Source organism: Salarias fasciatus, chromosome 18 (assembly GCF_902148845.1).
Source record: "Salarias fasciatus chromosome 18, fSalaFa1.1, whole genome shotgun sequence".
In the NCBI taxonomy this organism is placed as follows: domain Eukaryota; kingdom Metazoa; phylum Chordata; class Actinopteri; order Blenniiformes; family Blenniidae; genus Salarias; species Salarias fasciatus.
The window spans coordinates 3,183,035-3,210,031 of record NC_043762.1 but is presented as its reverse complement, the minus strand read 5'-3'; the positions used below and the strand labels follow the sequence as shown (position 1 = coordinate 3,210,031).

General features: G+C 48.9%; 5 protein-coding genes across 6 annotated transcripts; 2 read left to right on the top strand and 3 right to left on the bottom strand.

The window, feature by feature from the left end:
* The first annotated feature begins 201 nt into the window (after window positions 1–201).
* LOC115404832 (phospholipid scramblase 1) lies at window positions 202–2,028 on the top strand. The gene is made up of 7 exons (XM_030114166.1): window positions 202–484; window positions 562–636; window positions 719–911; window positions 1,066–1,177; window positions 1,252–1,351; window positions 1,770–1,828; window positions 2,002–2,028. Exons 1-7 carry the CDS (start codon window positions 202–204, stop codon window positions 2,026–2,028), a joined length of 849 nt encoding a protein of 282 aa, XP_029970026.1.
* Window positions 2,029–3,099: 1,071 nt separating this feature from the next.
* On the bottom strand, window positions 3,100–7,869 carry eif4e2 (eukaryotic translation initiation factor 4E family member 2). Of its 2 annotated transcripts, none has more exons than XM_030114170.1 (8): window positions 7,742–7,869; window positions 6,413–6,524; window positions 6,201–6,335; window positions 6,006–6,110; window positions 5,098–5,250; window positions 4,884–5,024; window positions 4,007–4,071; window positions 3,100–3,917 (listed from the first exon to the last, which is right to left on the bottom strand). In XM_030114170.1, exons 1-7 carry the CDS (start codon window positions 7,759–7,761, stop codon window positions 4,036–4,038), a joined length of 702 nt encoding a protein of 233 aa, XP_029970030.1. In that variant the 5' UTR covers window positions 7,762–7,869; the 3' UTR covers window positions 3,100–3,917; window positions 4,007–4,035. The 2 variants fall into 2 exon arrangements, with proteins under 2 accessions (XP_029970030.1, XP_029970029.1); XM_030114169.1 differs by having other exon boundaries at window positions 4,888–5,024.
* Window positions 7,870–8,000: 131 nt separating this feature from the next.
* Window positions 8,001–14,293, bottom strand: capn10 (calpain 10). Its single transcript, XM_030114141.1, has 13 exons — window positions 14,041–14,293; window positions 13,217–13,393; window positions 12,901–13,032; window positions 12,633–12,829; window positions 12,329–12,558; window positions 11,997–12,138; window positions 11,238–11,404; window positions 10,909–11,156; window positions 10,635–10,837; window positions 10,314–10,563; window positions 9,975–10,156; window positions 9,853–9,898; window positions 8,001–9,004 (listed from the first exon to the last, which is right to left on the bottom strand). Exons 2-13 carry the CDS (start codon window positions 13,346–13,348, stop codon window positions 8,909–8,911), a joined length of 2,025 nt encoding a protein of 674 aa, XP_029970001.1. The 5' UTR covers window positions 13,349–13,393; window positions 14,041–14,293; the 3' UTR covers window positions 8,001–8,908.
* Window positions 14,294–14,802: 509 nt separating this feature from the next.
* ccl20a.4 (chemokine (C-C motif) ligand 20a, duplicate 4) lies at window positions 14,803–15,590 on the bottom strand. Its single transcript, XM_030114172.1, has 4 exons — window positions 15,422–15,590; window positions 15,219–15,339; window positions 15,053–15,133; window positions 14,803–14,958 (listed from the first exon to the last, which is right to left on the bottom strand). The coding sequence occupies exons 1-4, from the start codon at window positions 15,489–15,491 to the stop codon at window positions 14,946–14,948; spliced, it is 285 nt and encodes a 94-aa protein (XP_029970032.1). The 5' UTR covers window positions 15,492–15,590; the 3' UTR covers window positions 14,803–14,945.
* Window positions 15,591–20,909: 5,319 nt separating this feature from the next.
* ccl20a.3 (chemokine (C-C motif) ligand 20a, duplicate 3) lies at window positions 20,910–21,996 on the top strand. The gene is made up of 4 exons (XM_030114171.1): window positions 20,910–21,137; window positions 21,217–21,325; window positions 21,494–21,568; window positions 21,665–21,996. The coding sequence occupies exons 1-4, from the start codon at window positions 21,062–21,064 to the stop codon at window positions 21,711–21,713; spliced, it is 309 nt and encodes a 102-aa protein (XP_029970031.1). The 5' UTR covers window positions 20,910–21,061; the 3' UTR covers window positions 21,714–21,996.
* The last annotated feature ends 5,001 nt before the right edge of the window (window positions 21,997–26,997 follow it).

Genomic DNA, 26,997 nt, shown 5'->3' with positions numbered 1-26,997 from the left:
ATTTCCTGTCGGCTAACGATCACTGACAGTCCTTCAGTTGACAGTTATTGTCTTCTCCTGGCTGAGTGTCTGTATAAAAATAATGTAGCCTACTTTGTTTCTCTCACAGTGTGCTTTAGAGTTCATATGTTCACATCAGATGTCCTGACAGCAGCTTGATCTGACAGACTCTGTTGAATTCAGTGTTTTCAGTCGGCGGCCATGACGGCAGTGAGCAGCCAGCCTCTCTCTTTTGGTGGACTGGAGCGAGAGAAGCACATCCAGATGGTTTTTAAAGCGTTTCAGAAGCGCTGTGGACCTTCCTGTGAGTTCCAGGCTCCTTCAGCCGCGGCCACATCCTGCCTCCGCCCTGCTGACGGTGCTCTGGAGGAGCTGCAGGCAGCAGCCGGGCTGCAGGAGCAGAGCCCTCCGGCTGCGGCGCCGTTTCTGTCTGAGCTGGAACCCGTCAGCCGGATTCAGATCTTTGCCAAACCGGACCTGCAGGGTGAGTGTTGAGCTTGTTCTGAAGCGTGTGTGTTCTGGCGGCGGATCCTTCTCCTGATGGGTGTGTGTTGAGAGCAGGGCCGCAGTGCGTCTCCAGGAGGACCTACAGCATCAGCACAGGAAGCAGCGCTCACACCCTCGTGGCTGTAGAAGGTACTTGGGCTTGGTTCTCCTGGCAGCAGACAGAATGAGGTCTACCTGACCCCTGACCCCTGGATGCTCTCCCCGCTGTCAGAGAGCTCTTGTCTTTGTGTGCAGTGTTGCGGTCCGGCTCGGCAGGCTTCCCTGCTGGGCTTCGACCGTCACGGCCAGCAGATCTTCCTGTTGGAACGGCCGCTCAGGGTGGACGCCTGCTGCTTGGGCTGCTGCCTGATGGAGATGAGGGCCTACTCGCCTCAGAGGCGCCTCGTTGGGACGGTACGCCAGAGGTACGTCGGTTCCCACCTCATCCACACTGCAGACTCAAGCTTTCATCTTGTGAGATATCATGTCAAGCCTGGCGGAATGGCCGCGCCCGGGTAACCCTGCAGGGTGAGCCGGGCGCAGCGACCGTCTGGTCAGCCGTGTGCTGTCTGGTTTCAGATGGAGCATGTTCACCCCTCTCCTAGAAGTCCTGGACTCAGAAGGAGCGTCCGCACTCAGAATCCAAGGCTCCTGCTGCCCCTGCAGATGTTTCTCCAGTCAGACCTTCCAGGTAGCACCACCAAGACGCTAAATAACACAGCTGTGGATCAAAACTGTTTCTCATCGGCTGAAATCCCAAAAAAGATCGTCTCCAGCTTGGGTGAGCAAGTCGGTGCGATCTGGAAGAAGTGGCCCGGATTCAGTGAGGAGCAGAACATGGACCATGAATACTTCGGGCTGGAGGGTGGGTTCCAGAATACCGTTATATTCAGCAAGTCAATCAATAAAAGCATGAGATTTATTTCAAATATAGAATAAGATTCAATATCATTATAAGCAAAACATCCCAAACATCTGAGAAAAGGAGAGGAAGTGCAGCTTTTTCAATGCCATCAGTTCTCCTTCAGGTATTGGAAAATAATTTGTTTCCAAGTTTGATGGACAGAAAATACTGATTTTATTAAAACAATACGGACACGTCCTCTCTGTGGAGCTTTTTTACAGTGACAGTTAGAGGAAAGGTGCACTGTGAGCAGCTGCTCCAGTCCCAGACACACACCCAGTGTTCACAGAAACTGACGGTATCACACACACACAGAGTTCTCCAGCTGGCTCCTGAAGGCGTCCTGATGTCCTGATGTCCTCATGTCTCTGTCCTCCAGTGACTCCCAGCATCAAGCCCCACATCAAACTCCTGCTGCTGGCAGCCGCCTTCCTGCTGGTGAGCGTCTGACGCTTCTCCAAACATGCAGAGTGGAAATACAGCTGAGGCTTTCAAACAAAGCTTTTTTTTTTTTCCTGTGGTTGGAGTAGATAGAAATGAATGGTCGGGTCATTTATTGATTTACTGTCGATGTCTGTACAGTGCACTGAGCTGCTGCCGTTTCTCTGCAGAACCACATGTTCTTTGAGATGAGCTGATGTCCAGATCTGCTGACACCAAGCAGCCGGAGCCCAGAGACTGGAGGCTGCAGAGTGACCTGTGACCTATGACCTGATGACTCGTCCCAGCATTCATTACACTCTTGATCTGTTTTCCTCATGTTGAGACGTTTTTTTCTCCTCCATCTGGCCTGATGACTGAACTCAAATACTCTTCCTCATGTTTTTGATGAAGAATTGAAACTTCTCCTCTGTACTGTTCCCACAATGCACCAGGGCAGATGCATTATTTCTCTTCAGTTACATGTTCAAACAGTTAATTACAGAAACATGTCAGGTTTTTATAAAAGTGAATCATTAAAACTCAAACGTTCCTTCCTTTTCTTTGAGCTGTCTGAGGACGGACGCCACAGAGCTGGGAAGTGGAGGTCTGGAAGGTCAGGCTCAGCCACGCCGTGGAGCAGCGGTTATCACTCTACAGCAGCAGATCAATACCGGCCGGGCCTTCCTGTGTGGAGTTTGCATGTTCTCCCCTCGTCCTCATCTATCCTGACCTCTAAGCCATTTCTGCCCTGCTTGCAGGCTGTTGCTCTTTTGCAGACGTAAAATACCAGAAGCAGCCACTCGCATGATTGGCTCAGGAAGCAGGAAGTAGCGATGGTTTAGCCCCGCCCACCACAGCTGTTCTGGCTCATACCTCTAAATTTGAAAGGAGAAAAACTTGACCGAGACATTGTTGATGGAGAAGACAGATTGCTCCTTCTATACCGGGCAACACACAGGAACATTTTATATTATTTTTACAATGACTTTCTTATTTTGCATTTAAATCCTAAATTTCAACCTGAACCTGAATCACAGCAGCTGGTGAAGACAAAGTGTTTATGAAGTGTGTCTAGAAGCTTTTCCTCCCTGCAGTAGACGAGTGTGGACTGAAGAAAGGAGTCAGTGGAACGGCTTTAGCAGCAGATGCATATTCAACATTTATTGCTATAATCCTCCAGGTGGACATTCAACAGTGTTTCCTCACTTCTGACACACCTGCACCAACTCTGAGCACCGTGACAGTTTTTCAACAAATGACAGGCGCTTCCTCCGCGAGTCCGAATAAAAAAAAAAAACAAAAACAAAAAGAAACTTCCCCGGGATAAAAACTGTAACAGCCCACTTTCTTTTTTTTTTTTACTACAAAGTGGAAAAAGGAGGACGACGAGGCCGAGTCCTCCGTCCCTGGATTGTTTAAAGACGAGGGGGGACAGAGGGGACGGGGGGGACAGAGGGGGTGATGGGGGGCTGGAGGCCAGGCACAGTGATGGAGGCAGCTCGGCAGTTAATTTTCTACAAGCTTCTGCCCAAAACACACGACGCTCCTCATCCTTCCAGTCAAAGATGAAGAATCCACACGATCCACTAAATGACCTTTGACTCTGAACTCTATTTACAGACACAGCTGACTTCAGAAGTTTGTGTTCTCGCTTCCAAACGGCCAGCGGAGTCGTAGTTAAAATACAGCAATGTGATAAAAGGACGTCTCTGACCCGTCTCAGTCCAGTAAAGCTGATTAACACAGAGCAGGTGAGATGTCACGCTAAGCCATAAAATCTGGTACAATAAGATTGGTTTTGTTGGATTTTGTCAAGTACACTTTGTCCACGATGAGCAGGTCAGCAGACACACAGCCTCCGTTCTGCTGGAAAGTTCACAAACGTCACAACTTGCTCTTCTTTTTTAAAAAGGAAAAAAAAAAAATACTGGAGGCTCAGCTCTTCTTCCATTTGATTAAAAATATTTCTCTCTTCGGTTCATTTCCAATTTGACACAAGCAAGGAATGGTCCCGTGGCCTCTTCCTGATGTCCGCCGTGCGAGTCCACTCCAGGGGGTTCTTCCTTTGGACTCCTCTCAGCCAGAACAGCACACGTACACACACCTACACAGCAGCAACACACACAAACAGGCTTCAGAGGGAGTGTGTGAGGATGAATCCTTCTACCAACGACAGAATGTAACTGTGCTCACTTTTCTGTTGGAGAGGCTAACGTCCGCCGCTAGCATTCACCAGCCCATGGAAGTCTTCCCATGCTCTGCAAACACACCACAGTGCTTCATCATTCAGTCAAACCAGATGACCTTTTCACAAGTACTCAAGTCCAGAAGTCCTCAAGCGCGAAAGTCTTTAAGTCAAGGAGTCCTCAAGTCCAGAAGTCGAGAAGTCCACAAGTACACAATTTATCAAGTCCACAAGTCATCGAGTCCCGAGGTTCAAGTCTCCCAATGAAAGTCACAAGGTTTAACAGAACTTCATTCAAAACAACCATGAATTAATACTTGAATTTCCAGCAACAACATGATGTATGAGAAGTGCCTAAGATAAACTGGTGTTTTTAACAGTTAACTGAGGTCTTGAAACATTTCATCCCATTTGAAGCAGTGGTTGGTACAGCAGCAGAAAGGGTTTTCAGTAACACTCTACTTGAAGCACCCGGTATAACACAGTCGTTATAAACACTCAAATGATCTCAATGCTATACAGCATAGGGTTAGGGCTCGGTCCTGGCACTGTGATCATTTATGAGTGTTTATAACTATAGCTACACGTGCTATAATGGCATTATAATGCTTTATAAATGTACTTATAACGTGTTATACAGGGGAGCTTCAAGTAAAGTGTTTTCATTTACAGTTACAATAGTGATTTTTTTTAATAAATCCTGGAATCAAAAAGTCCAAAAAATGCGTACAGAGAAGCAAGTCTGTAATGTTATGTAATCAGACTACTGACTATATTTAAAAATGAGATGAATACTGAACTATATTTAAACATTCAAACTCATGATGAACAGGAAGTGTGTGAAAGAGAAGAGAGGACAGAGAATAATAAATGGAAGAGACATACATACTTAATGCTGTCAGTGTGCGTCTTGTACTCCATGATGGTGTTGGGCGGCAGGTTGAGGACTCGGCGCAGCGTGTCTCTGATGCGGGCCGTGGTGGCCTGGTCGCTGGCCGTCTTGTTCCAGATGGAGATGATGTCCTCCTGAGGGGGAGGGGCAGCGTGAGGGCAGCGTGGGGGCAGCGTGGGGGCAGCAGTGCAGCGGGACTGCTGTTACCTGGAAGCGGACCGACACCACGGCCCCACAGATCTCCTCTCCCACCATGAACTGCTCTCCCAGCATGGCCAGGATCAGGTTCTCCCAGCACCGCGACGCCAGGCCTTTCCTCAGCCGGATGATCCACTTCCCTCCCATCTTGTTGGCATCATCCTGAACACACGCAGGCAGATGGTCACACCCCATTCTGCATGTAGAGAACTACGCCAGAAGCACAAACACCACGGGCCAAAACGGTTTCTGGGAGATTTCACTTATTGAGGTGGATCAGGAGGTTCAGAGAGGTCGGAGAGGTCTAAACTAAGGGTGGTCATGGTCCTGGGAGGGTCTTGGTCGTGCATCTAGGTCTCTCCCTGTTGCAACACTCCTGACTACAATGAGGTGCTCGTTATTGGGTTTTATACAAGTTTGATGATGATGGTTAGATTGAGGCGTGCTGAAGTTGAGGGATGTGACGCACTGGAGCAACACACTGCAGCAAACTGAGGCTGACTGGTGGCAGTCACTGGCTGCCTGTAAGGGGTGTGTGTGTGTGTGTGTGTGTGTGTGTGTGTGTGTGTGTGTTCTCGTATTTCTATCCTTGTTGGGGCCAAATGTCCCCACAAGGATAGCAAAAGGTGGAACGACGTGCCTTGTGGGGACCTTTTTCCGGTCCTAAGTAGGAGAAACAGTGTTTTCTTGACCATGTTGTTGTTACTGAAAAAAGTAAAAGTGCAAAAACATTTCTTTAGGGTTAGGCTTTGTTGTGGTGTGGGTTAGGGTTAGGGTAAGGGTCAGGGTTAGGGGCTAGACATGAATGGGAGTCAATGGAAGGTCCCCACAAGGATAGAAATACGAGACTGTGTGTGTGTGTGTGTGTGTGTGTGTGTGTGTGTGTGTGTGTGTGTGTGTGTGTGTGGTCTCCTCACCTCCCACATGGGTTTGATGCCTTCCTTGAAGAGGTGGAAGTCGCTGTGACCCGTCAGATCACCCGGCCGGATCATGTGACTGTAGAAACGCCAGAACTGCTCCACCTTTGGACACGTTTGGAAGGAGATGATGAGGCTGTGCGTACGTTTGGCTGAGGTGGAGGAGTGTGTGTGTGTGTGTGCTGTAGGACAGACCGAAGCGAAGCTGCCAATCTGTTTGATGTTCTGCTCGTAGCTCTGCGTGCTGGCCGGCCTCCCCGGAGTGCGTCTGGAGTACCAGAAGGTGTAGTTGTACTGAAGAGGGTGCTCTCCCGCCCCGGGAACCACCATCTGCCAAAAGCAGCACAAGAGCTCAGCCCGACAGTCAACGACAACAAACACACACGTGCCACTCTCCACAGCCTCACTTTTTTCCTGGACGTGTTCTGGTCCTTGTCCTCGTCGTCAGTTTTTTCCTTCTCACCGTCTTTCGGTGAGGCTTGGTCCTGGTCGTGATCTCCGCTGTCGTCATCTTTCAGACTGATCGGAAACAAGGAAAGCAGTCATTTCTCATCCCTGTGATGACTTCTACCTCCGTACCTCACTCACTGCCGACCAGCAGCTCTTAAGTCTCACACTAACAACTTTGTGGTTACATTTGCTTTTCAAAACCTGACTGTTCTAGTTACGCTGATTTTAGCAATCTGTGAGTGAGAAGTGATCTTCACAGTCAATACTCTACTAAGGCATTGTTAGATTGAAACGGATCGACGTACAACAGATGGAACAGGTAAAACCTGAATTTACAAACTTAACTCATTGTTAGTTTAACAAAATTGGCAGAAATGAGGTAGTCGCTAATATTAATACTTTCATCGTCATCTTAATTATGAATCTTTATTATTTCTATCATACATTCCGTAAATCATGATAATGTAGAGGTTTCTAAACTTTATTTTTATGTTGAGCGAAACCTGCTGCAGAAGCAACAGTGTGACTTACAGAAGTGTTTCAAGTTTAAAGCAATGAATGTTCAGGGACTGATAGATACTTGTATTTTAACCTGAATCAGAGCAGCTTAGTCCTGTGAGACACACACTCACACACACACACACACACACACACACACACACACTGAACTGCTGCAGAAGCAACAGATAGGTTCAATGGAGCACTCCCTTCCATCTGAAGCTTCACTTTAAACGAGATCAACCAGCTGAACTGGAGCAGTTTACTTTATTCCTGTGGCCTTCTCGCCTGCCTGTACACACACTACACACACTCGCCCCCTCCCTTCACACCCAGCCTGCCTGTTGTGACGCGCTGCCTCCTTTAAATGCTCTCTAAAACAGGAGGCCGCGGGGAGAGTCGTTCCAAGCCCGGCCTCAGCGCACCCTCCCCCGGCCTCTTCTGCAACTACAACCCCGAGGCTTCGAGGCCTTCTCGCCTTCCGCCAGGCTAAGCTAACGCTAACAACCCGTCGCATTGCCCGCTGTAAACCACGATTTTCCAGAATTACCGAGCCCTCCCGTTGCCGTGCAGCCGCGTGTGTGAGCTGGCCCTCGGTGGGCTGAAAGCGGCTCTCTGGCGGGTCTAGAGCTGCACACGGAGCGGTCCTGGACGGCACGCGAACCGAGGCTGACACACCTCTTCCCTTCTCGCAGCCGAGCGACCAGCGGCTCTCCCCGGGAGCTTCCGAGAAGCAGCCGGGAGGAGAAGCTCCGCCGGGCGGCCCCCGGGAAACTTTCGATACTCACGCGTCAAATTTGTTGTTCATTATCTTGCAGGGGGGAGCCTCTCGGAGTCCGACCGCTGCCTCCTGGATTCCGCAGGAACGGCGACGCGCACAGCACACACGTGCGCGCGCTCAAACATACACACGTGGACGCGCGCCACCAGTTGTGATAAGAGTGAGAGGTCAAAGGTGAAAGAAGAGCTTCCTCCGTAATTATCCAATGCAGATATGTATTATTATTTTTAAATAACCAATGAAGTGATCATTTCTGTCATGTTTGAACATTTTATTCGACATACTGAAGACGTAGACCAGAAACATACAACACCGTACCGCTGGGATTCAAGTGACTTCAGCTCACACACACCAGTCTGCCGGCACGCAGACACACCACAACAAGAGAGAGCGGCGGCCGCTTCATACGGGCCGGCTGCCTCTGATGTGCCGCCGCGCTCCTTTCATCCCTTCCCGTCCGTCCGCCTGTCATCTGTTCCTGCGGCCACTTCAGAGAGCGGTCCGAGCGGAGCCGTGGACCGTGTCTGGGGCGACACAAAGGGAGCCGGAGAGGAACCGGACCCCTGCCCGGGCCAGCCTGGCTCCCTGGTGCTGGTGGGGATGGTGAGAGGGTGTGAGAAGGAGAAGCTCTAAGAAGCAGAGGGAGCATGCGGGGTGTTGAGCAGAGTGTGTGTGTGTGTGTGTGTGTGTGTAGGGGGGGCGAGGGCCGGGAGAGGGGGGCTCTGGGACGGCATGGCACGGTATGGTGTGGTGTGGTGTGGTTGGCTCTGCTGTGGCAGACCATCCCCTCGCCCCTTGCCCCCTGTGCCTCTGTGTGGACCTTGATGAGAGGGCTCTTTGTTCTGGGCCGGCGGGCGCAGCAGTGAGTGAATGAGCCGGAGCGGTGGCGGCCTTCTTCAGTGGCGGCTGTTTGTTTACACCAGCCGGTCCCGTCATACTTCATTAGCAGCCCAGCCCACCGACAACCTCTGATGTCCTAATCGCTGATGAGCGTGTATCCGCCCATCAACCCGGAGCCTGAGCGCTTCAGGATAAAGGGGGGTTTCTCAGATTCCCACTAAGTCTGCCTGCCTTCTCCACCTCTATTGCTACACACACACACACACACACACACGCACACACGCACACGCACACACGGCCTCTGCGGCCAGAGTGGATGGCGGAACTGGTTCTTTCATCGTGGGCCAAGAGGCACAGGGAGGTGAGCGGACATCAGCGGAGCAGCCGCGGTCCCAGAGAGCGAGCTCTGCATGACGGAGATGTGAGAAACCTGCCGCCCAGAGGAACACACTGGTTATTCACTGCTGCCATCTTCTGACTGCAGTCAGACATGAAAACACACACATGAACCGCCTCCAGGGTCCTCCACGCAAAGCCAGACACTTAAATGTTGAAAGTGTGAGGAGGGAAAACAGTGGAAAAAAGCACACGTGTCTCCTGATGATAAGTTGTAGGATGACACACATCTGCCAACAACGTGATAGAATATTAGCTCAATTATCATAACATATTTCCAGTAATCCGATAAAGTAACATCTTTAAATTAGCAATAAAAAATAGTTTTAATTGTTATGACTGTAGCCTGTAATATAATGACACATAAATAAAACTGGGAAATAAATGTTTCTTTTTCTTATTTTTTTCAGGCTTTGTGCCATTTACTCTTCCAAATCGCTACATGGCCTTGTGTGTGCATTTGAGGATTTTTGCAGTGCTGTTCAATGTATGTTTTTATCCACACAGATCATTACTACAGATTATATGAGGCATTAAGAAGTCTAAAAAGCAGCAGAGACTTTTCCTTTTTCCTGATTTGTAACAAGATTTGAATGAAGCCAAGCGCTGGCGGACACACAGTCACAAACAGACGGCATTTCAAATTAAACAGTCTAATTACAGCTGTGTAAACCTAAATGAACTGCCATCTGTGGCGGCCCCCCCAGCGGGTCCCCGACCACAGGTTGGGAACTGCGGATCTACAGTAAGTGGCAACTAAACTGCGTTGAAGACTCTGCTCAGAGATCAAAGTTTTATTTTTATTTTCTGAACTCTGAATTTTTAATCTGAGAAGAATAGTTTAATTAAACGTTTCACTGTTGCTTCAGAAAACCTGCTCACCTCCTGAATGGCTTTTCCAAGCTTCTCCTGGCTCTTCACCACTTTCCTGAAAGAGAAGGTGGATTGTGAGGGCTGCAGCGAGACGCTGAGGCTGATGGGACGTACCGCTGACGGGGGCCGACCTGTGAGTCCTGCGAGCCAGGCTGAGGGTGAAGCTGGCTGAGCAGTGGGGCTGATAGGTGGAGGGCACGACGGTGTAATCGGCTGGAGGAAGGGCGCAGGTCAGACTGACGGCCTGCGTGTAGCAGTGAGGGACACAGCTGGCCACGGGCTCCCGGTCCCGGTCCCGGTCCCGGTCCGTCTGCTGATGAATTAAAAAAAAAAAAGAAAAAAAAAGAATCAAAAATATCTGATTTGATGAATCTACTGATGTGCTCTCAGCCAGAGATCTAGTTTGTTGAGAGTGATCTCCCTCAGGAGATAAAGACACATCCCGTCCCGCGTCCCGCAGCTGGACTGACCTTATAGACGTGGAAGCCGATGGGCAGCAGCTCGCTGTCCGGGCGGCTCTGCTGCAGGGTAATCCTGACATTTGCCCCCGGCTCCGGCTCGTCGCACACTGAAAAAGGGAAGTTTGGGTTCTGCCAGTGAGACTGGAAGTTCCTGCTTCCTCCGGCCGTCGATCCCTCCAGCCAACAGCCGCGGAAGTACCTGGTCTCCCACTCAGCGTCGGCTGGGGGGGGCAGTGAGGGCGCCGGGCTGTTCAGCGCGCTGAGGGCGACAGGAGTCTGCGGTGAAGGGCGGCGTTACACACCGAGGATGGACGGACTGTAACGGTCTACCTGAGCGACGTGGGGCAGGAGGAGAAGACCCTGATGAGGAAGCGGGTCTCGGCTCCAGGCTGGTAGGTGCTGGGGATCAGGAGGTAGAACCCGGGCTCCAGCTCCACGCGGAGGACCACCTCTCTCTCGTAGGCGTGGCGGCGAGTCGAAGCACGAGGAGGCTTGTTCACCATCCGGCTCAGATTGAAATGCTTCTTCTCCGCCTGATTCGGGGAAGAAAGTGGGTGAAAACCTGCAGAGATACGGGACGACCTCACTGCGGCGGCGGACAGACCTTCCACATGTGCAGCGCGACGGCCTGGTAGTGCTGGTGCTTCATGTCCTGGAGGGACGTCTGGGGGGACTTCTGGGAGTTCCTCCACTTCCGATGCTGCAGCAGGGCGATCAGTACTTCTCCTCGCTCGCGGACTCTCAGCCAGAACTTGGGGTTTGTGCTGTAGCTGCTGCTGTTCCTGCTGCCGCCAGCAGAGAGGCCCTGAACCCAGCGGCCGGCCTGCTGGTGGCTGTGTGGCAGCAGGGCTCCTGTCGGACAACACAGCTGTCAGAGCTTTGAATTTAAAAACAGACACTTGTAGAAGAAAACACAAAGAGGTAACGAATAACCTGTATAGATGCTTTTTAAGTGTCCCTCTTCACTGATGGGGTATCCCAACGTCACGTCATCAAAATGGGACGTGAATTCAGCCTCGTCCAACCAGAACTCCCCGTCAGACAGCCTGGACTGGAGGTCTGCAGCACACCCGGGGTCCAGGGAGCGCCAGCCGGCACCGCTGCAGAACACACACACACACACACACACACACACACACACACACACACACACACACACACACACACACAGACACACCAGCTCCTGTGACTTCATTCCTCATGGAAGCTCCAATCCACTCTCATGTTCTGCTCAAACTGTGGATCCGCTCAGGTCTCAGCCAGCGCTCACACTCCACCATTACCCAGACATCAAGTTTAAAAACTGCAGCCACTAAAACAGCCACTAAATATTGCTACTGTGAGATAAAATAAAGGGTCTGAAGCCATTCATCTCTTCGAGCTACAGGAGCGGATTGCATTCTCATGACAAAAGAAAAATCGGCTGAAGAAACCAGATTATTTACGTGGTTACTAAAACCTCCACAAAGGTGGAAAGATGTTCACAGATTCAGACTTCTGGCACGAACAACACGTAAACAGAACATCGACACTCAGAGGACACCAGTTTCTCATCGGTGTGAGGTGAACATTTCACTGCAGTTTCATTTCAAAAGTATCTACAGAAAGAGCACTGGTCTCCACGTGCATCAGAGCTCCGGGACCATCTGCTAAAAGCAACAGGAAACACCGATACGACCTCCGACCTCTCACCTCCACGTCCACGCTCCGGCCCAGCTGCACCGGCCCCAGGGGTTTCTGATCCGCAGCAGCCGAACTTCACCGTCCGTCACCGTCTTCACATCCACCCACTCCGTGACGGTCAGGGCGTGGTACTGGCCCAGCTCACTGACTCCTGGAAACACAGCAACACCTTCAGCCCAGCGCTACCGGCGCCTCGAACACGAGGCTGGTCGTCACCATGAGGGGCTTCTAGCGGAGCTGCTTTAGAGCGGGAGGGTCACCGTACTCCCTCTACAAGGCTGCAGCGTTCTGTGAGCTGCGCTTTGGGATTGTTTATCAGAGTAAATAAAAATTTCTCTGACCTGCAGCCGAGCTGTGAGTGGAGCAGCTCAGCGCGCAGGCGTCCTTCACCGGGTTCAGACTGTTCAGGTCCAGTCTCCTCCTCCACACTTCATCACTGTCCTGCTCCGTCTGCTGCTCCTGGTCTGAACCGGGCCGTGCCAGGCTCCATCGCTCCGCCAGGCCTCCAGTCAGATCCACCAGGGCCTCCGACACCTGCCCCGCCCACAGCCGCTCGTACGAGCCCTGAAGCCTGACGGAGCGGTTTGCACATGAGCATCGACAAGTCTGTGTGGCCCTAAAGAGAGGCGTGAAAAAGATGCGTACTTGGCATAGGCCTTCTCCAGCAGCGGCACCCAGAATGCATCGGGGGAGTGACAGCGCGAGAAGCAGAGAGCGGCGTTGATGCAGGGCAGGCGGTCGTCGATGGTCACCTCTAACCAGCGTCCATGCTGCCAGAAGCTGAAGCGAAAGGAGCCCTTATATCTGCTGTCACCCCACTGAGGCTGATCCGGACTCAACACCTGCAGGAAACAGTGTTACTACCACGGCACAGCTCTGCAGATCCAGCGTGGAATCACATCAACACACTCACCTTGTCCAAAAGATGCTTGTTCTTCAGCAGGAAGCTGCATGCACACAGAAACCAGCAGTCTCCCAGAAGGCCTTGCTTGGCGTGAGCCAGGTTGATGTTTTCAGGAAAGAGAGCTGCTGACTGACAGATGTCCTGCAGAATTTAAATAACACACACACACATTTTAAAAACTCATATTTCACTTTGAAGAAAACCATAAAGATTTAGTCAATAAAAATATCAAATGTGCTTTAGAAATACTTGTATCAGGTTAAATACGACAATGAAAAGCTCAAAAACTGATAGAAGTCAGAGCTGAAATGAGAGTGTGTGTGACCTGAGGACGCCTCCAGGTGATGCTGGCCTGCAGCCTGCTGAGCGGCGTGGAGCAGTCAGAAAACAGCGAGGCGTCGTCACACGGGAAGTCCGGGTCCTCGAACAGACCTGCTCCTCCACACTCCTCTTTCATGGCGGCCCCTCGGCTCTCAGCCTGCTGGCTCAGTGAGCATGCTCACTGCAGAAACACGCGTTCAGACTGTCTGGATCACAAATAAATACTGAAACAGCATCTGTGCTTACAGGTGTTTTATGATTTGGAGCGCTTGCTAACAGAAATCTGCAGCAGGTGACTGCAGAATAACCATTGCCCGTGACAGGTGGTCACCACTGACAGCGGACAGGTAGACTCCGCTGACAGTGGTCACAGGTTGACCCAGCTTCAGTGCAGTGGTGACTGTCCACTGACTCCTGTCATGCTGTGACCTGGGTGGTGGCCCCGCCCCCTCAGTGACCTGAGCGCGTGCAGCTGCGACTGTGACAGTCACGATCTGACACATGTTCATCAAACAAGGATAGACTAAACTAAAACAAACTTTAAACTTCATTGTTAATGCGGCTCATGAGGAAAGCTCCGGAATTCTGTCAGTTTTTACCATCGACTGTAGTAGCCAATGTCAGTCAATGGTTTTTACAATCTGCTGTTACTAGCAGCAACAAGGGACGCTAAAGGAAGTCACCAGGTAGCACGGAAACCACTTAATCTGAAACAGCAGTCCATCAATTGTACACAAATGAGCTCTAAGCTCTTTCTAATGCGGTATGGACGTGTTGGTAACGGTCCGCAGTGATAGACAGAGCAGCTTTTTAAGTGATAAATCTCACCTGCAGCTCTTCTGTAGCGTCTTTCTCCTCGGACCTGTCATTGTTTATAATGACACCCCGTTAGCTCCGGCTAGCTCCAGCTAGCTCCGCGTGCACACATGCTCAGGCGCGATGCCTCCTTCCGCTCGCTTCATTTCATCGTGGTTACAAAAACGCCGCTGAGGGAGAGCTGTACCTGTATGACTCGCTTAATTCAGATCAGCAGCCACAAACACAGTGGACGGGTCATCCTGCCGGAAACGAGCTCCGCTCAGCTGCTCCATTCAGAGGACCCTGTGTGCTGATTACTGCCCCCTGGCGGCCTTCCACGGAACTGCGCCCCTTTGTGGACCTGCAGGGAGCGTTTTCCTTTCCACCGTCCTCTCTACTTTTTTTTATTTTTTTCTCTGTTTCAGTCAAATGAGAATGACATCAACATTTATTATGCTGTCTTTTTTAAAATTGTGTGTGTTGCTGCGAATGATACGAGTTTTTAAAGTTCAGTTTTGTCTGATTTTTCCACTTTGCCTGCTTCAGTCTCTCCTGGTTAAACTGGCCACATTCTCCTTCCATTTCTTTCACGCTCAGCATGTTTTTTTCCCCGTCTCTCTGTCCAACATGCTGTTCTGTTCACCTCATCAGCGTGCCTGTACACTGGAAGCTGCTCTTTGATTACAACTGCTTCCTTTTACAATTGTTTTCCCAGCAAGCGGTTGCAGTTTTCTGTTTTATCACACATGGTGTCAGTTCTCCACCAGGGAGGAACAATAATCATCAAGAGAGGACAGATTCAAAAAATATATTGTATTTATTGAGATTGGAACAAAAACACTTGAATAGTCATACACAGAAATAAGAAACAGAACATTCACTTAATCTTGATCTTGTCTTTGGGCTCTTGGGAGCTCTGTGAGCATCGATGGAGGTCAAAGTGTTTCGCTGAAAAAGACAAAACAGGGGAGTCACACAGTGCTCAGTGCTGGATCAGTGTTGTTTCAGTGTCTGTGGCGAGCAGCGAGAGAGAGAGACGTACCACGACAGAGACTTCATGGCCTTCTTCACCCACCGCTTCTCAGGGTCGGCACAGACCAATCTGTTCTTCACTGTCCTGAAACTGTGACGGTGAAACGGAGGAGGTTAGGCCGACAGCACAGCTGAGTGGTATCACCGTGAGATAATTTGAGATTCTCTCTACTTACATGATCGCCTTGATGTTGCAGGCTCCAAGGTCTGTCTGGGGTGTGCAGGCTGTCAGCAGTTTCACTGGCATCGGCGTTTTACTGTAGCGGGTGCAGCAAGGCACTGCAGACTGTGAAAGACCTGGAAGGAAAGACACATCGGTTAAGCCACATGTGACACGTGAAGCCTGCCGTGGAGCAGAGAATCCCTGATAAAGACTTACCGCCTTCACTCAGCATCCCCAGCAGCAGCAGCAGCAGCAGCGCAGACACACACACCGTCGGCTTCGCCATCGTCAGCAGTCAGTCTCTTCTTTGATCTGGACCTTCTGGGATGAAGCTGATGAAGCTGGAGTCTGAGTGTGAAGTTTAAATACTCTCTGAGGGAGGAAATGTTTCACCACAGAGCGAGGAGCCACTTGGAAACACCACATCGTATTTGAGTCAGATGGGGAAGATGACGGGGTAAACCCACGGTGGTGGCAGAAAACCCCCTCTGCTGCGATCAGATCACCTGCCTCAGGACGCTCACTGCTAAACAAACAGCACAAATCACCTGCTGCTGTTTTAGAGGAACTATAAACTCAAAATAAACATAATTAGATAAACTCACTCTTTGTTTTTTTCATCTGATCCCATAAGTTTTCAGAGTAACGGCTGTTATTTCTCACTGAGTTGCTGAGATGTAACCAAAGGGAGACATTTGCCCAGAACTGCCCTCACACATCAGCCGAGGACATCTCAGACGACACGTGACAGAGATAATCAGCGTTATCTTACGGCTAACTGTAAAAAGATGGTCTGATGCTGTGCTGCTGTAAAAGATACTGTAATTGTTTTATAGCACATAATAAACAGTGACACTCAAATACTCTACTGATGAGCAATCTGAGGCATAAAATCAGTTCACTTTTCTTTTCTTCTTCAGCTCTTCATTCATCCATTTATCAGTTCATCTTTAACAATAAACCACATTTCCCATTCTGACACGAACACTTCTTTTATGTCTTTAATGTCTTTTTAAACCGTGGTGGGAAGAACAAGAAGAATAGAAGTTAAAATATCAATATGGCAGAAGTAACGTTCTCTCTTCCTGAAGTCCTGCAGGCCTGTGTCCTGCAGTCTGTCCCATGGTCCACAACCCAGGACACGAGAGGGGCATCCACCCGCATGGCCAGCGTCTCAGCCAGCAGGGTAAGCCTGATGGTCACAGGTCATGACTCTCAGTGCTGGACGGACTGTCCAGGTGGGTGTAGTCGTGATTGATCAGAAAGATGACGTTTTGAATTGATTTACCATCACCTATCATGGATTGAAATACATTTTATGGCTGAAGGACTCAGAAAATGATAATTAGGGTCATTCCAACAAACTGTGAGGGCAGTTTGAGGTTAGAGATCCAGTCCAAAGGTCAGGTGAAGGTCACAGGTCAAAACAATATGTGGGCCAAACAGGTGTGTATGCCTGTATGTGCTCATGCATAAACAAGCACTTGAATGTATAATTAATGGATACAGAGAAGAAAACGGCCCATTTAAGTGCTCTGTGTCCTTTTTTTTCCCAAGCAGGAGGGCCAGAGGTGATCATGAGTCAGCTGAAGAGATGCAGCTTCAAACCAGAGCCTGATGGTCCTCAGTGAACCAGATCAAGAACAGTCACCAGGAGAAAAACCAGTGAATGTCCAGGATGGCAGGGAAGCCTCTCAAGATGAAGAGATATTCTGATCACCTGATCGCCTCATTCTGATTGATCACCTTATCAATCCTCCAAGCTGCTTTATTCAGATGATCCCTTCAGTTAACTTCAGAGCAGTCTAGTCTTTATGCTCTGTGAGCCAGACGAACCCCTAAACCTCACCACTGAAGAACTGGAGCAGCTCCTGGGTAATGTGGTCTGCATGTCTCGGAATGAATGACCAGCCACCAGTTTTGGTTTAAAACTCAGCCGAGTGTCCCAAGTAGCTGACGCTGTGGGTCTGAATAGATGGGAAGACAGCGAGAACTTCAATAACAATGAAAGAGGAACACAGGACCATCCAGACCCACTACAGGAGATCCAGACTCTGATAGGATCACAGTGAGAGAGAGAATCTCAGACGATCTGTTCAGAAAAAAGCCAAGCTAAAGAAAGACCTTCCATTTAAACCCCATGAATGGGGTCTTGGTTAGATCCGAAGGTCTTCCACAGAACTTTGAGATATCTACGGCGAGAGTTGATCAACCTCTGGAGCTCTCAGACGTCCGAGCAAGTGGAAACATTGTCCTCTGCCTGGTCCAGCGAGTATCCAAGCAACAGGACCAGGAGTTGTTCTTTGACTCCTAGTTTAAAAGTGTCCCCCTCATCCTGGTCCTGACTCAGGAACCAATCCACTGGACAGGTCCTGCTGGGAGCGGCAGACGACGAGGAGTCCGTCTGATGTCTGATGCTGAGCTGAAGACAAGCAGAGCTGTGGTTGGAGAAACTGCTTTGAATGAGATGAAATGAAATGATAACCCCTCAGTCTGCCTTGTATGAATCCACTTCTGAGGGAGACAGAGGGACTCCCAGAGGACGACGAACGTCCATGTCCCCTGTCCGGTGCTACTGATGGAGGGGAGGAATAACATGTTTGGTGGAGGACAGATTTTAACATCAGTGGATGACAAGACAAAACCGATGAAGGTTCACACATTCAAGTCAAAGATCGCAGAAAGTCTGTAAAAGTGGAGAAAACATGGAGCTCAGAGAGGTGGTCCTCCTCCGGTCACTGCGGGAAACAAAGACAAGAACCTGCAGCTCCTACTCCAGTCCCTGAGGAGCTCCTGAGGCCACAGTCAGCTGGATTACCAGGGAGCAGAACGAAGAACGATACAGAGCTCCAGGATGCAAACAGACCCCAAGATCCCAGAGCCTGGCCTGTTAGTCCATCTGTGAAGAACCAGCTTCCTGAGAGTCCCACACTGAAGAGACATTTCTAAACATTCTAAAAAAAAACAAAAAAACAAGCCAGGCTATAGAGGGTTAATTAATCGATCCATATATTTCCTGTACTGCTCCGTCTTGTTTAGGGCGGCGGGTTCGTGGACCTGTGTTCACCTCCTTTTGAATTGGTATTAAATGCAGGTTTAATGAATTAGAAGTAAAAAGATAAGTTTAACATGCACAGTTTTAAATATTAGCAGCTTGTTTTTCTCAGTAAATACTGAACTGGCCCTCACACCTGCAGCTCTACACCAGACTTCAGGAAGCCTCATAGAAACAAGATCGCACGTAGCAGAACATCCTGCTGACCTACAAAGACGACTTATGAGCCTCTTAAAAATACTTTTGTCTCTAAACATGAACGCAGACATTCGTTATGCCTCCTCTACCTCGTCTTTAAAACCACTTAAAGGTGCACGTCGTCAATACCGATCAGTGAATGATAGTTTCAGTCAGTTCAACTTGAAAAGAAAACCATCTGAAAACAGACCAATTTGACAGAAACGTTTGATGAAAAGTGGGAATTGCTCAGAAGAAACAACTTTCATGCAGTGTTCAGACCAGCTCTGCAGTGTGTACTGAGCTTCATGGAGGGTTTCCACGGCCGAGCAGCTGCTTCAGGCCTCCCTCAGCCATGTGCAAAGCGTGGCATGCAGTGGCGGAAAGCTCACCGACGCTGGACTCCAGAGCAGCGGAGACGTGAACGGAACTCTGAAAGCTTCGTCATGCCGAGACCTTTTGGAGTATTTCACGTTCTCAGCTTAGTGGGAACAGTTAGCGAATAAAGCTAACGCTAACGTGATGTGCAGGACGGAGAGAGACAGCAGCTCCACAGCACAGAGGTCAGCGATGGTCGGCCAGTTCGAAACTCAACGCTGCTTAAAGTTACTCGTTACTTAAAAGTTACACAGCTTCATTGCACAATATTGGCACTGCGGGAAATCTGAAATGTTCCACGTTTCGCAAGCAGGCTAGTGGTTTTGTCGGAAAGTTCGTGTCGCTCCATTAGAGCTACATTAACTCTATTGTGACCTATTTCAGTGCATTTGAATGCAGGTTTCCCTTTGATGTGTGGCTCCGGAGAGTTTTATCAGTGTTCCTCTGACCTAGATAAGGAACCCTCCACAACCTCACGGCAGCCCACATGAAGCTGAAGCACCACGGCGTTCAGTGAAACTTCTTCTTAACCTCATTTCAAACTTTGCCTAAATGTCACTCTCATCTTCAAGCAGCTATTTTTAGCGGTTTTAGTTTTTTGTGGATGGTGAAAGTCACTGAGAGGAGCTTTGTTCCATCAAAGTGGACCGATGGAAACAGTGACGACCAGCGGGAAGGCTCTCCATTCATCTGGTGTCATACAGGGGACAGCGGGGGACACCGGGGGGACACAGGGGACGGCAGGGACAGCAGGGGACACAGGGGACGAGAGGGGACAGCAGGCACCAGATGTGTTTAGAACAGAACAGGACTGAACTGAACTGAATAGAATAGAATAGAATAGAATAGAATAGAATAGAACGGAACTGAAACTGCCCAGTCCTCCTGCTGCCTCTACTTTACACCGATGCAGACAGAAAAACATGTTGCTTTCAACTCTGCTTAAATTATCAGGATGCTTCCTATCAATAATGTGCTGACAGTGCCGAATCAATCCCACCATTATTAACAGAATAGAATAGAATAGAATCTTTATTGTCATTGAATACAATGAACAGAACATTGTTAAACAACAAAATTAGATGTGGCTCTCCATGAATAACATAAAATAATTCAAAAGATAAGATATACAATTAAAAAAAGTACTATTTAAATAAATAGTAGGGTTATCAGCGATATATGTGCAAAATAAGAATAAAAAGATTTCTATAAATAGAAAGTGGTCCAAGTATTGACATTGGTATTAACAGATCAAAATGTGTAATTTTAGTGTAAAACATTCATCTAAAAAAATATGAAATGGTTTCATTGAGTTGTTTATGATTGTGACATTTGATTAATTGATTGGATTACATGTTTCTGAATGAAAAGTTACATTTTTTGTACATTTTCCATCAACATTGATAATAATAGTAAGAATTTAATATAAGTGAAAAAAATCATATTTGTAAATGATCAAACTGATAAAAATGTTTTTATTATTTTATCTATCTATCTATCTATCTATCGATGTGAAAGTCAGGTGCTCTGTTATAATGTAAATGTTTCAGAATCAGAAGTATTGCCAGGGTTTTAACCCCAAACTTTACCCGAAACGAGGAATTTGTTCTTAGTTCTGCTTTGTTGTTGCAAACAGTAATAAAGAAAACGCACAAGAGAAGAAAACAGTACAAAAAGGAGCAAAAACAAATTAGCATGTATGTGTAGGTGACTAACAGGGAAGAAAGAAGAGCAGACGGGCTTTTCGGAGGAAGATGATGTGTTTCTATGAAGCTGTTGGCGTGTTTTGAATGTCACTGGTGTAACGGTGTTTCGTTGTGTTTGACAGGTTCAGGTCACAATGTTTTCCTCTCAATACTTTTAATCAAATGAATTCCCTGGAAAGTCACTTTCATGTATTTCAACATATTTTAGGTGCGACAGGCTTATTGTGGAGTTTCTCTGACTGATGAGATCTGATACTGTACACACTCTCTCTCACACACACACACACACACACACACACACACACTGCTGTGACAGATGAGTGGCGGGCCGCCCTCCTTCTTCGCCGGGCTGGGGGAAACGCCGGGGTTTCTGTGCCGCTGTGGGCTGAGCCAGTCGTCTGTGAGGAGAACAAAAGCCAGCAGAGATCAGCAGTCTGTCGCCACAACCTGTCCGACTCCACCCGAAGTTCAGAGAGCCTGCAGCGGCGGCCCGGCCCGACCCGACCCGACCAGACCCGACCAGACCCGACCCACGGAGACATGGCGTCAGTCAGAGTGAGGGTGATGCTGATGGTGCTGCTCTCCGTCTGCCACCTGCTCCCACACAGCTCCGCAGGTATCCTCCGCCTTCCTCTGTCCGGGTTCCGTCTGGAGCAAACACCCTGAAACATCTGTCTTCTCCCTCTTTCACCCAGTGTACTACGAATGCTGTCGGAAATACTCATCGACCAAGATTGCTTTTGTGAACATCAGAGGTTACTCGGTCCAGACCATGACCGAGATGTGTCCCATCAACGCCATCATGTGAGTGCTGGGAACGCCAGTCAGAGTGTTTGTACTGATGTGACTCTAAAGTATTTCCAGACGGCTGAAGCTGTGATAACTGAGTTCAAAGTGTTTTCTCAGCTGGATTAAAACATTATTTCCATCAGAACTTATTTCTTTTTGTTTTTTTTGTTGTTTTTTTTCCAGTTTCCACACAAAGAGAGGTAGAGTCTGCACCAATCCAGCGTTGAACTGGGTGATGGACTACATCGATCGCTTGAGGTGAGACGCTCTTCCACATGAAATAAACCAAAACAGCCATTCTGCAGCCGAACAGCCAGAGGACTGACTGGACCTGTTGTTTCCGTGTTGTTGTAGGAGAACGGCTCGAATGGTCCACATGAGGACCGCCCAGTTCCTCAAGTGAACGCCACACGCCAACAACGCTCGATTCTTTGTTTGTTTATTTTGAAAGAGAACGTTGAGCCCAGAAGGATCCAGTCATGACTCTCTCCCTTCCTGTTATCAAATAACCACAGTAGCTTTAATAAAAATGTGATAATAAACTGGCTCAGTAAGAGCGCTGTGTTGTATAGTTTTTCTGTTTTTGCATATTTTCAAAATATCTTGTTGTGTTTTGTTCATGTATCCTAATAAAATTTGGGTTTTTTTGTGGTTTGATATTGATGTTTAATAAAAGAGAAGCTCTGAGAGAAGAGTGTGTCAGTGCATCACTTCCTCCTTCGCTCTCGTCTCACTTCCTCGTTGACCTTCTGCTGGGGAGGGATTCCAGCTGTGGAAGTTTTGAGCCTGACGCTGGACTGTGACGTGGCCTGTGCAACAGGAAGTCGCTGGATTCAGAGCAGCTGACCCCGAACCTGACCCTGACCCCGACAGAGCGGGAGTTATCTGCACTTTAAAGAACTCATGATCTTCAGCTCGTCTGAATGAAAGAAAGTTTCTGGTTGTCTGAGGAAATTCCTTCTTTGTTTCCAGCTTTAAATTTGATTCAGGCTGATTTGAATAGTCTCACATTCATACTGATAATGGTTCAAAGACAAACTGTCACACAGCTTAAATCTGCCTCTTTTTTTTACCAGCTCACACACTGAGTGTGTTTTAGATCTCACATCCGCACACAGTATCTGCAGCTTTTAACATTACTGGTACTGATAAGTCCAGAGAGAGGAGTTTTAGTTTCAGGGCTTTAATGGTCCATCTGTACTGTGATCCTTCATGATGACAAATGTTCATTAAATCTACAATAAAATATGAAATAGCCAAAAACTTTTATAATCACAGACAAAAGACTATTTCAGTAATACTCAACATAATATGAGTATTATTTATATGTAACAATATTTTCTGGGATGCTGATCTAGTTTTTCTCAAAATTAGTGAATTTACTTTTATCTGCGTGAAAGAAATTCAAGGTCTTATGAATCCGTGTTCCGCACTGCCCCCTAGAGGGAGACTGAAGTACTGACTGCCTCGCTTCATGCTTTCCGCTTCACTCTTCATATTTAATTAAATGTTTAATAGATACCAATAAAATGCGCGACTGCTTCTGTGGAAAATGAGGACCTGTCAATAATAACTGTCTTAAACATTTGAACAAAAATTTCAATTTTAATCAAAAAATATATATTCATTGCTCTTTTAAAGTAACACTAGTTACAGTAACAGTAACAATAATATTAAAACTAATGGCTAACATATCTTAACATTTTCAAGGTCACCACCTGATTTATTTATATTTGTTTATATTTTTTTTATAATAAGATAAGTTTTATCTATCTCCTAATGATCAACAATACTACTACTACTAGTGATAATAATAATAATAATAATAATAATAATAATAATAATAATAATAATAATAATAATAATAATAATAATAACAAAATAATAGACCAAGAAGTATTTTATAAAGGGTCACAAGCTAAAATCTAACTAAAAATGAGAGCAGTCAGTGTTGTTGGCGTGCAGGGAAGTGGGAGGACGGAGCGTTGTGGTGAACACTAGATGGAGGCAGCCTCTCTTCACAGAGCGGGACAGACTCCGGTGCTTCTGGTGCTTTCAGAGCCGGTTGGCGGACCTTCACCTGCACTTCCACACTTGAACAGGAGGTCACGTGAAGTGTGTGAACTCTGTGAACTGGAGACATTCTCACACTTTTAGCCTGGTGGAGAGTGTTTCGTGTGTTTGGCCATCAGCTGGGGCAGAGTCCTGCTGCTTCTCCCCTCCTGTGGCACGAGTCCGTCCCAAACGGCGTCCCGAGCCGCGGTTACATCAGCTCCAGTCTTCTGCACCGCTGCACAGAGTGCTTTTCTATGAATAATGGAGACAGTCAGACCTGGGAGAGGGGACCAGAACACGGGCCTGCAGGAGGGAGGGCAGCTCCAGGAGGAGCAGTGAAGGGAGGAACGGAGGTGAATTCAGACTAACGCGATGGGGTGAGAGACACTTCACAGCTGCTCCTATTGTCCTCAACGACTCCAGTGACAGCCAACGCTCAACAACTAGAATTACACTAATGACACAGGCTGCTGCTTGTTCTGCTTTCACATGAAGAGAAACGACTGCGCGCGGCTGAAAGGCTCGGACCGGACGGTAATGGAGCAAAAACGCTTCTGCAGTTTAGCAACAATGACTGTGTGGTTGAGGAGCTGCACTACAAATGGATATATATGGAATAAATCAGAGGTTTTATAGTTACGGCTGTCGGCTGGTGATAGCGGGAGTGTAACAGCTTTATGGCGGACGGCGCTCCGGGGAGACGTTCCCTGATTATGAGCTGATTGAGTGATCAACACACTGAATAACGACTCCAGACACGGACAAACTGCTTCTGATTTCACTTTATTGAGGTGAGTAACGAAGCATTCCTGCACATACACATCAGCCTCACACGAACTACCGACGCCGGGAGGCGTCCGGGGGGGAAAGGCGCGGTGAGAAATGGCGGCGGCGTGGACGGTTCCAGCCCGGCCGTCAAGGAAGACAAGGTTAGAGAGTGTTTCCCTCCCGTGAGGGAGCGGGCCTTCACAAAGCAGGAAAATAACATATTGCTCTCTGAGATTTGCAGACAGGTCCTCTGTCATGGCAGACGTGCACACACACTCACACACACACACACACACACACACTCACACACACACACGCTGCAGGGAGTGTCCGACATGAACCCCAGGTAGGATCCTGGGTCTGTCTTCGCCCATCTGCAGCAGCAGCAGAAGGAAACTTGTAGAAAAGGATAAAAAGCTGTAATCTGTGCAGCTTCCCTCACTTCCCTTGTCCTCCCTTTGTGTCAGTCCCTCTCTGCTGCCAGCGCCGTTAACACAGAGTTAACCCGGCTCGGTGTATAATTAGACAAACAAAAAAGAGAGGGATGAAACATCTGAAGGAGAAGAGACTCCAAATGATTACACATTCACTCCGCTTCCTTCCCCCTTGCTGCACACATAACCATCAATTAGAGGAGAGGAGGACGAGGACGAGGACGAGCATGCAGCCAGCAGTCTATTTGCGTCTCTATCTCTCTCTCTCTCTCCCTCTCTTCTCTTCCCTTCCCCTCAAGACTCCAGCACCGGGGCGGGAGGAAGAGAGGATAAAATAGGAGTGAAAAACAAGAAGTATATAAATAAAGAAAGGCGAGCGCCTGACATCCGGCGGGCTGATTGGCTGCGACGCCGCTCGGGCAGATCTGGGCCACAGTTGCACTCATTGTTCAGTGAGCTTTTCTACACAGTCCAACCCAGCGACAGCAATGAATGTTGATTGTGACCTTTGCTCTTTGGGTACAGTGGAAACAGAGTGTCACTTTTTTGTGCGCGTATGCGCGCGCTTCTCCGGGCCGCGGATTAGCATGCGCCCACTCGGCCTTTTGTCCCCCCCACCCAGCCCCGCCCCCTCCGCCCGGGTGTGTTGGCGCCGTGGAGCGAGCCGCGGGGCACAGTCAACGGTCGATGGTTTCTGTGTGATCCATACCAAACTCACCGACAGCGTTGAATGTTCGCCGAGGCAGGCAGGGAGCGCAGCTGTGAGCGTGAGCCGAGCTGACAGGGAGGACGAAGACGGTCGGGGGAGGGGAGGGGAGGGGAGGGGGGCGCGGAGACGGGGACGGAGACGGGGGACGTCGCTCAAACCTCAGAGGTCAAGTGTCGCGGCGGGGGGACGTAATGTGGCAGAATGAGTCCACTGTCTGCAGGGCGCTGACAGCTCTGCTTATGTTACTCAGGAAAACGTCACGCAGCACCTTTAAGCTAGCGGCTGTGCAGCAGTGGACAGAGTGGACATTTCTCTCATGGGACTGTTGCAGGTTCGAACCCCAAACTGCTCCTATCAGTGTGTGTAGTGTGTTTAACAGCCTGAAGCGCTGTGGCACGGTGGAAACTATGAGAGAAATCCGTTACCATGAGCCTAAACGTGAGTGGATAGCGTGTGCTAGCTAGCGCCTGGCTCCTCACAGGAAGTCCACGTCTTCGTCTCCAGACGGAATCCGGCCGGAGCAGCATCTGAAACACAGACCGAGCAGACGCCGTTAGCACCGAGGAGGCTCCCGGCAGCTGCAGCCCAGAGAGAACATGCAGTCCCCGCTCGTTCCCAGCTGGAGACTTGGTGCCACAGTGCAGTGGTAAGCACTCACACCTCACAGGGAGAAGATCCACAGTTTGAATCTGGGCTTGGGGGAGGTTTCATGTGCAGTTTGCATGTTTTCTCCACTTTCCAAAGACATAATAAATGGACAAACTAATCTTCATTGTTTGTGGTGGAAGTAAAAATCTGCTGACACATCTGGAAGCCATAAATGAGAACGAGTGTCTGGAAACTTCAGCCCTTCAGACATCAGCAATCGATCAGCGAGTGAGAAATCATGACAGAGAGGATCATTGACGCACCCCGTGCATCAATACACCCGCTTTGCTTTTCATGTGAAGGTTGACGTTCCCTCGCCGGTGTGGTTCAGGCTTTCACCTGCGACTGACTGAATCAACAGGAAGCACCAGACTGACGGAACGCAGAGCTTCAACGAGACGTTCAGGAGCTGATTTAAAGACAGCGATCAGCGAGTAGAGGACAGACTGACAGCAGTCCACTGAAACATTAGAAAATGTCTTCACATTCGGCAGAGCGGAGCTCAGTTTAAGGCTCAGTTCTTCACAGCAGTCCAACGTTTCCATGTGTCCGTGATCCCAGTGTCCACCTCTGCTCTCCTGATATAAATAAATTGCTCTAATTTGGGCCTGAAAACATTTTCCTGAACTGTTTTCACATCCACTGTGGTTGTCCAGAACATGGCGTCCTCAGACTAATGTCCCACTGAGCAGCCAAGACGCGTTTTTTTCAGAAACACCCAGCCTGGGACTGTGAGCTCCCATTGTCAGGAACAGGCCCGGGCCGGGGAACAACTCGCGACAGTGTCACCGCGGAGCGGGGGGCTGGGGTGGGGGGGCTGACGTCAGGACGCTGATCTATGGTCATTCATGGGCCCATTTCATCAGCCGGGGAGGCTGACGTCACCGAGACAGCTACGCCCGCGTCCATTACCCCGCCGCCACGTCAGGCGGCCGTGATAACACGCCCGCCGCACTGGAGGACCGACGTGTCTCATTACCGCGGCGACAATTCAGAAAAGAGACAATTTGGTTTTTGTCTGGTGACTGTTTGGATCTGCAGATGACTGCCTCCGCTCGCCCCGTCACATGTTC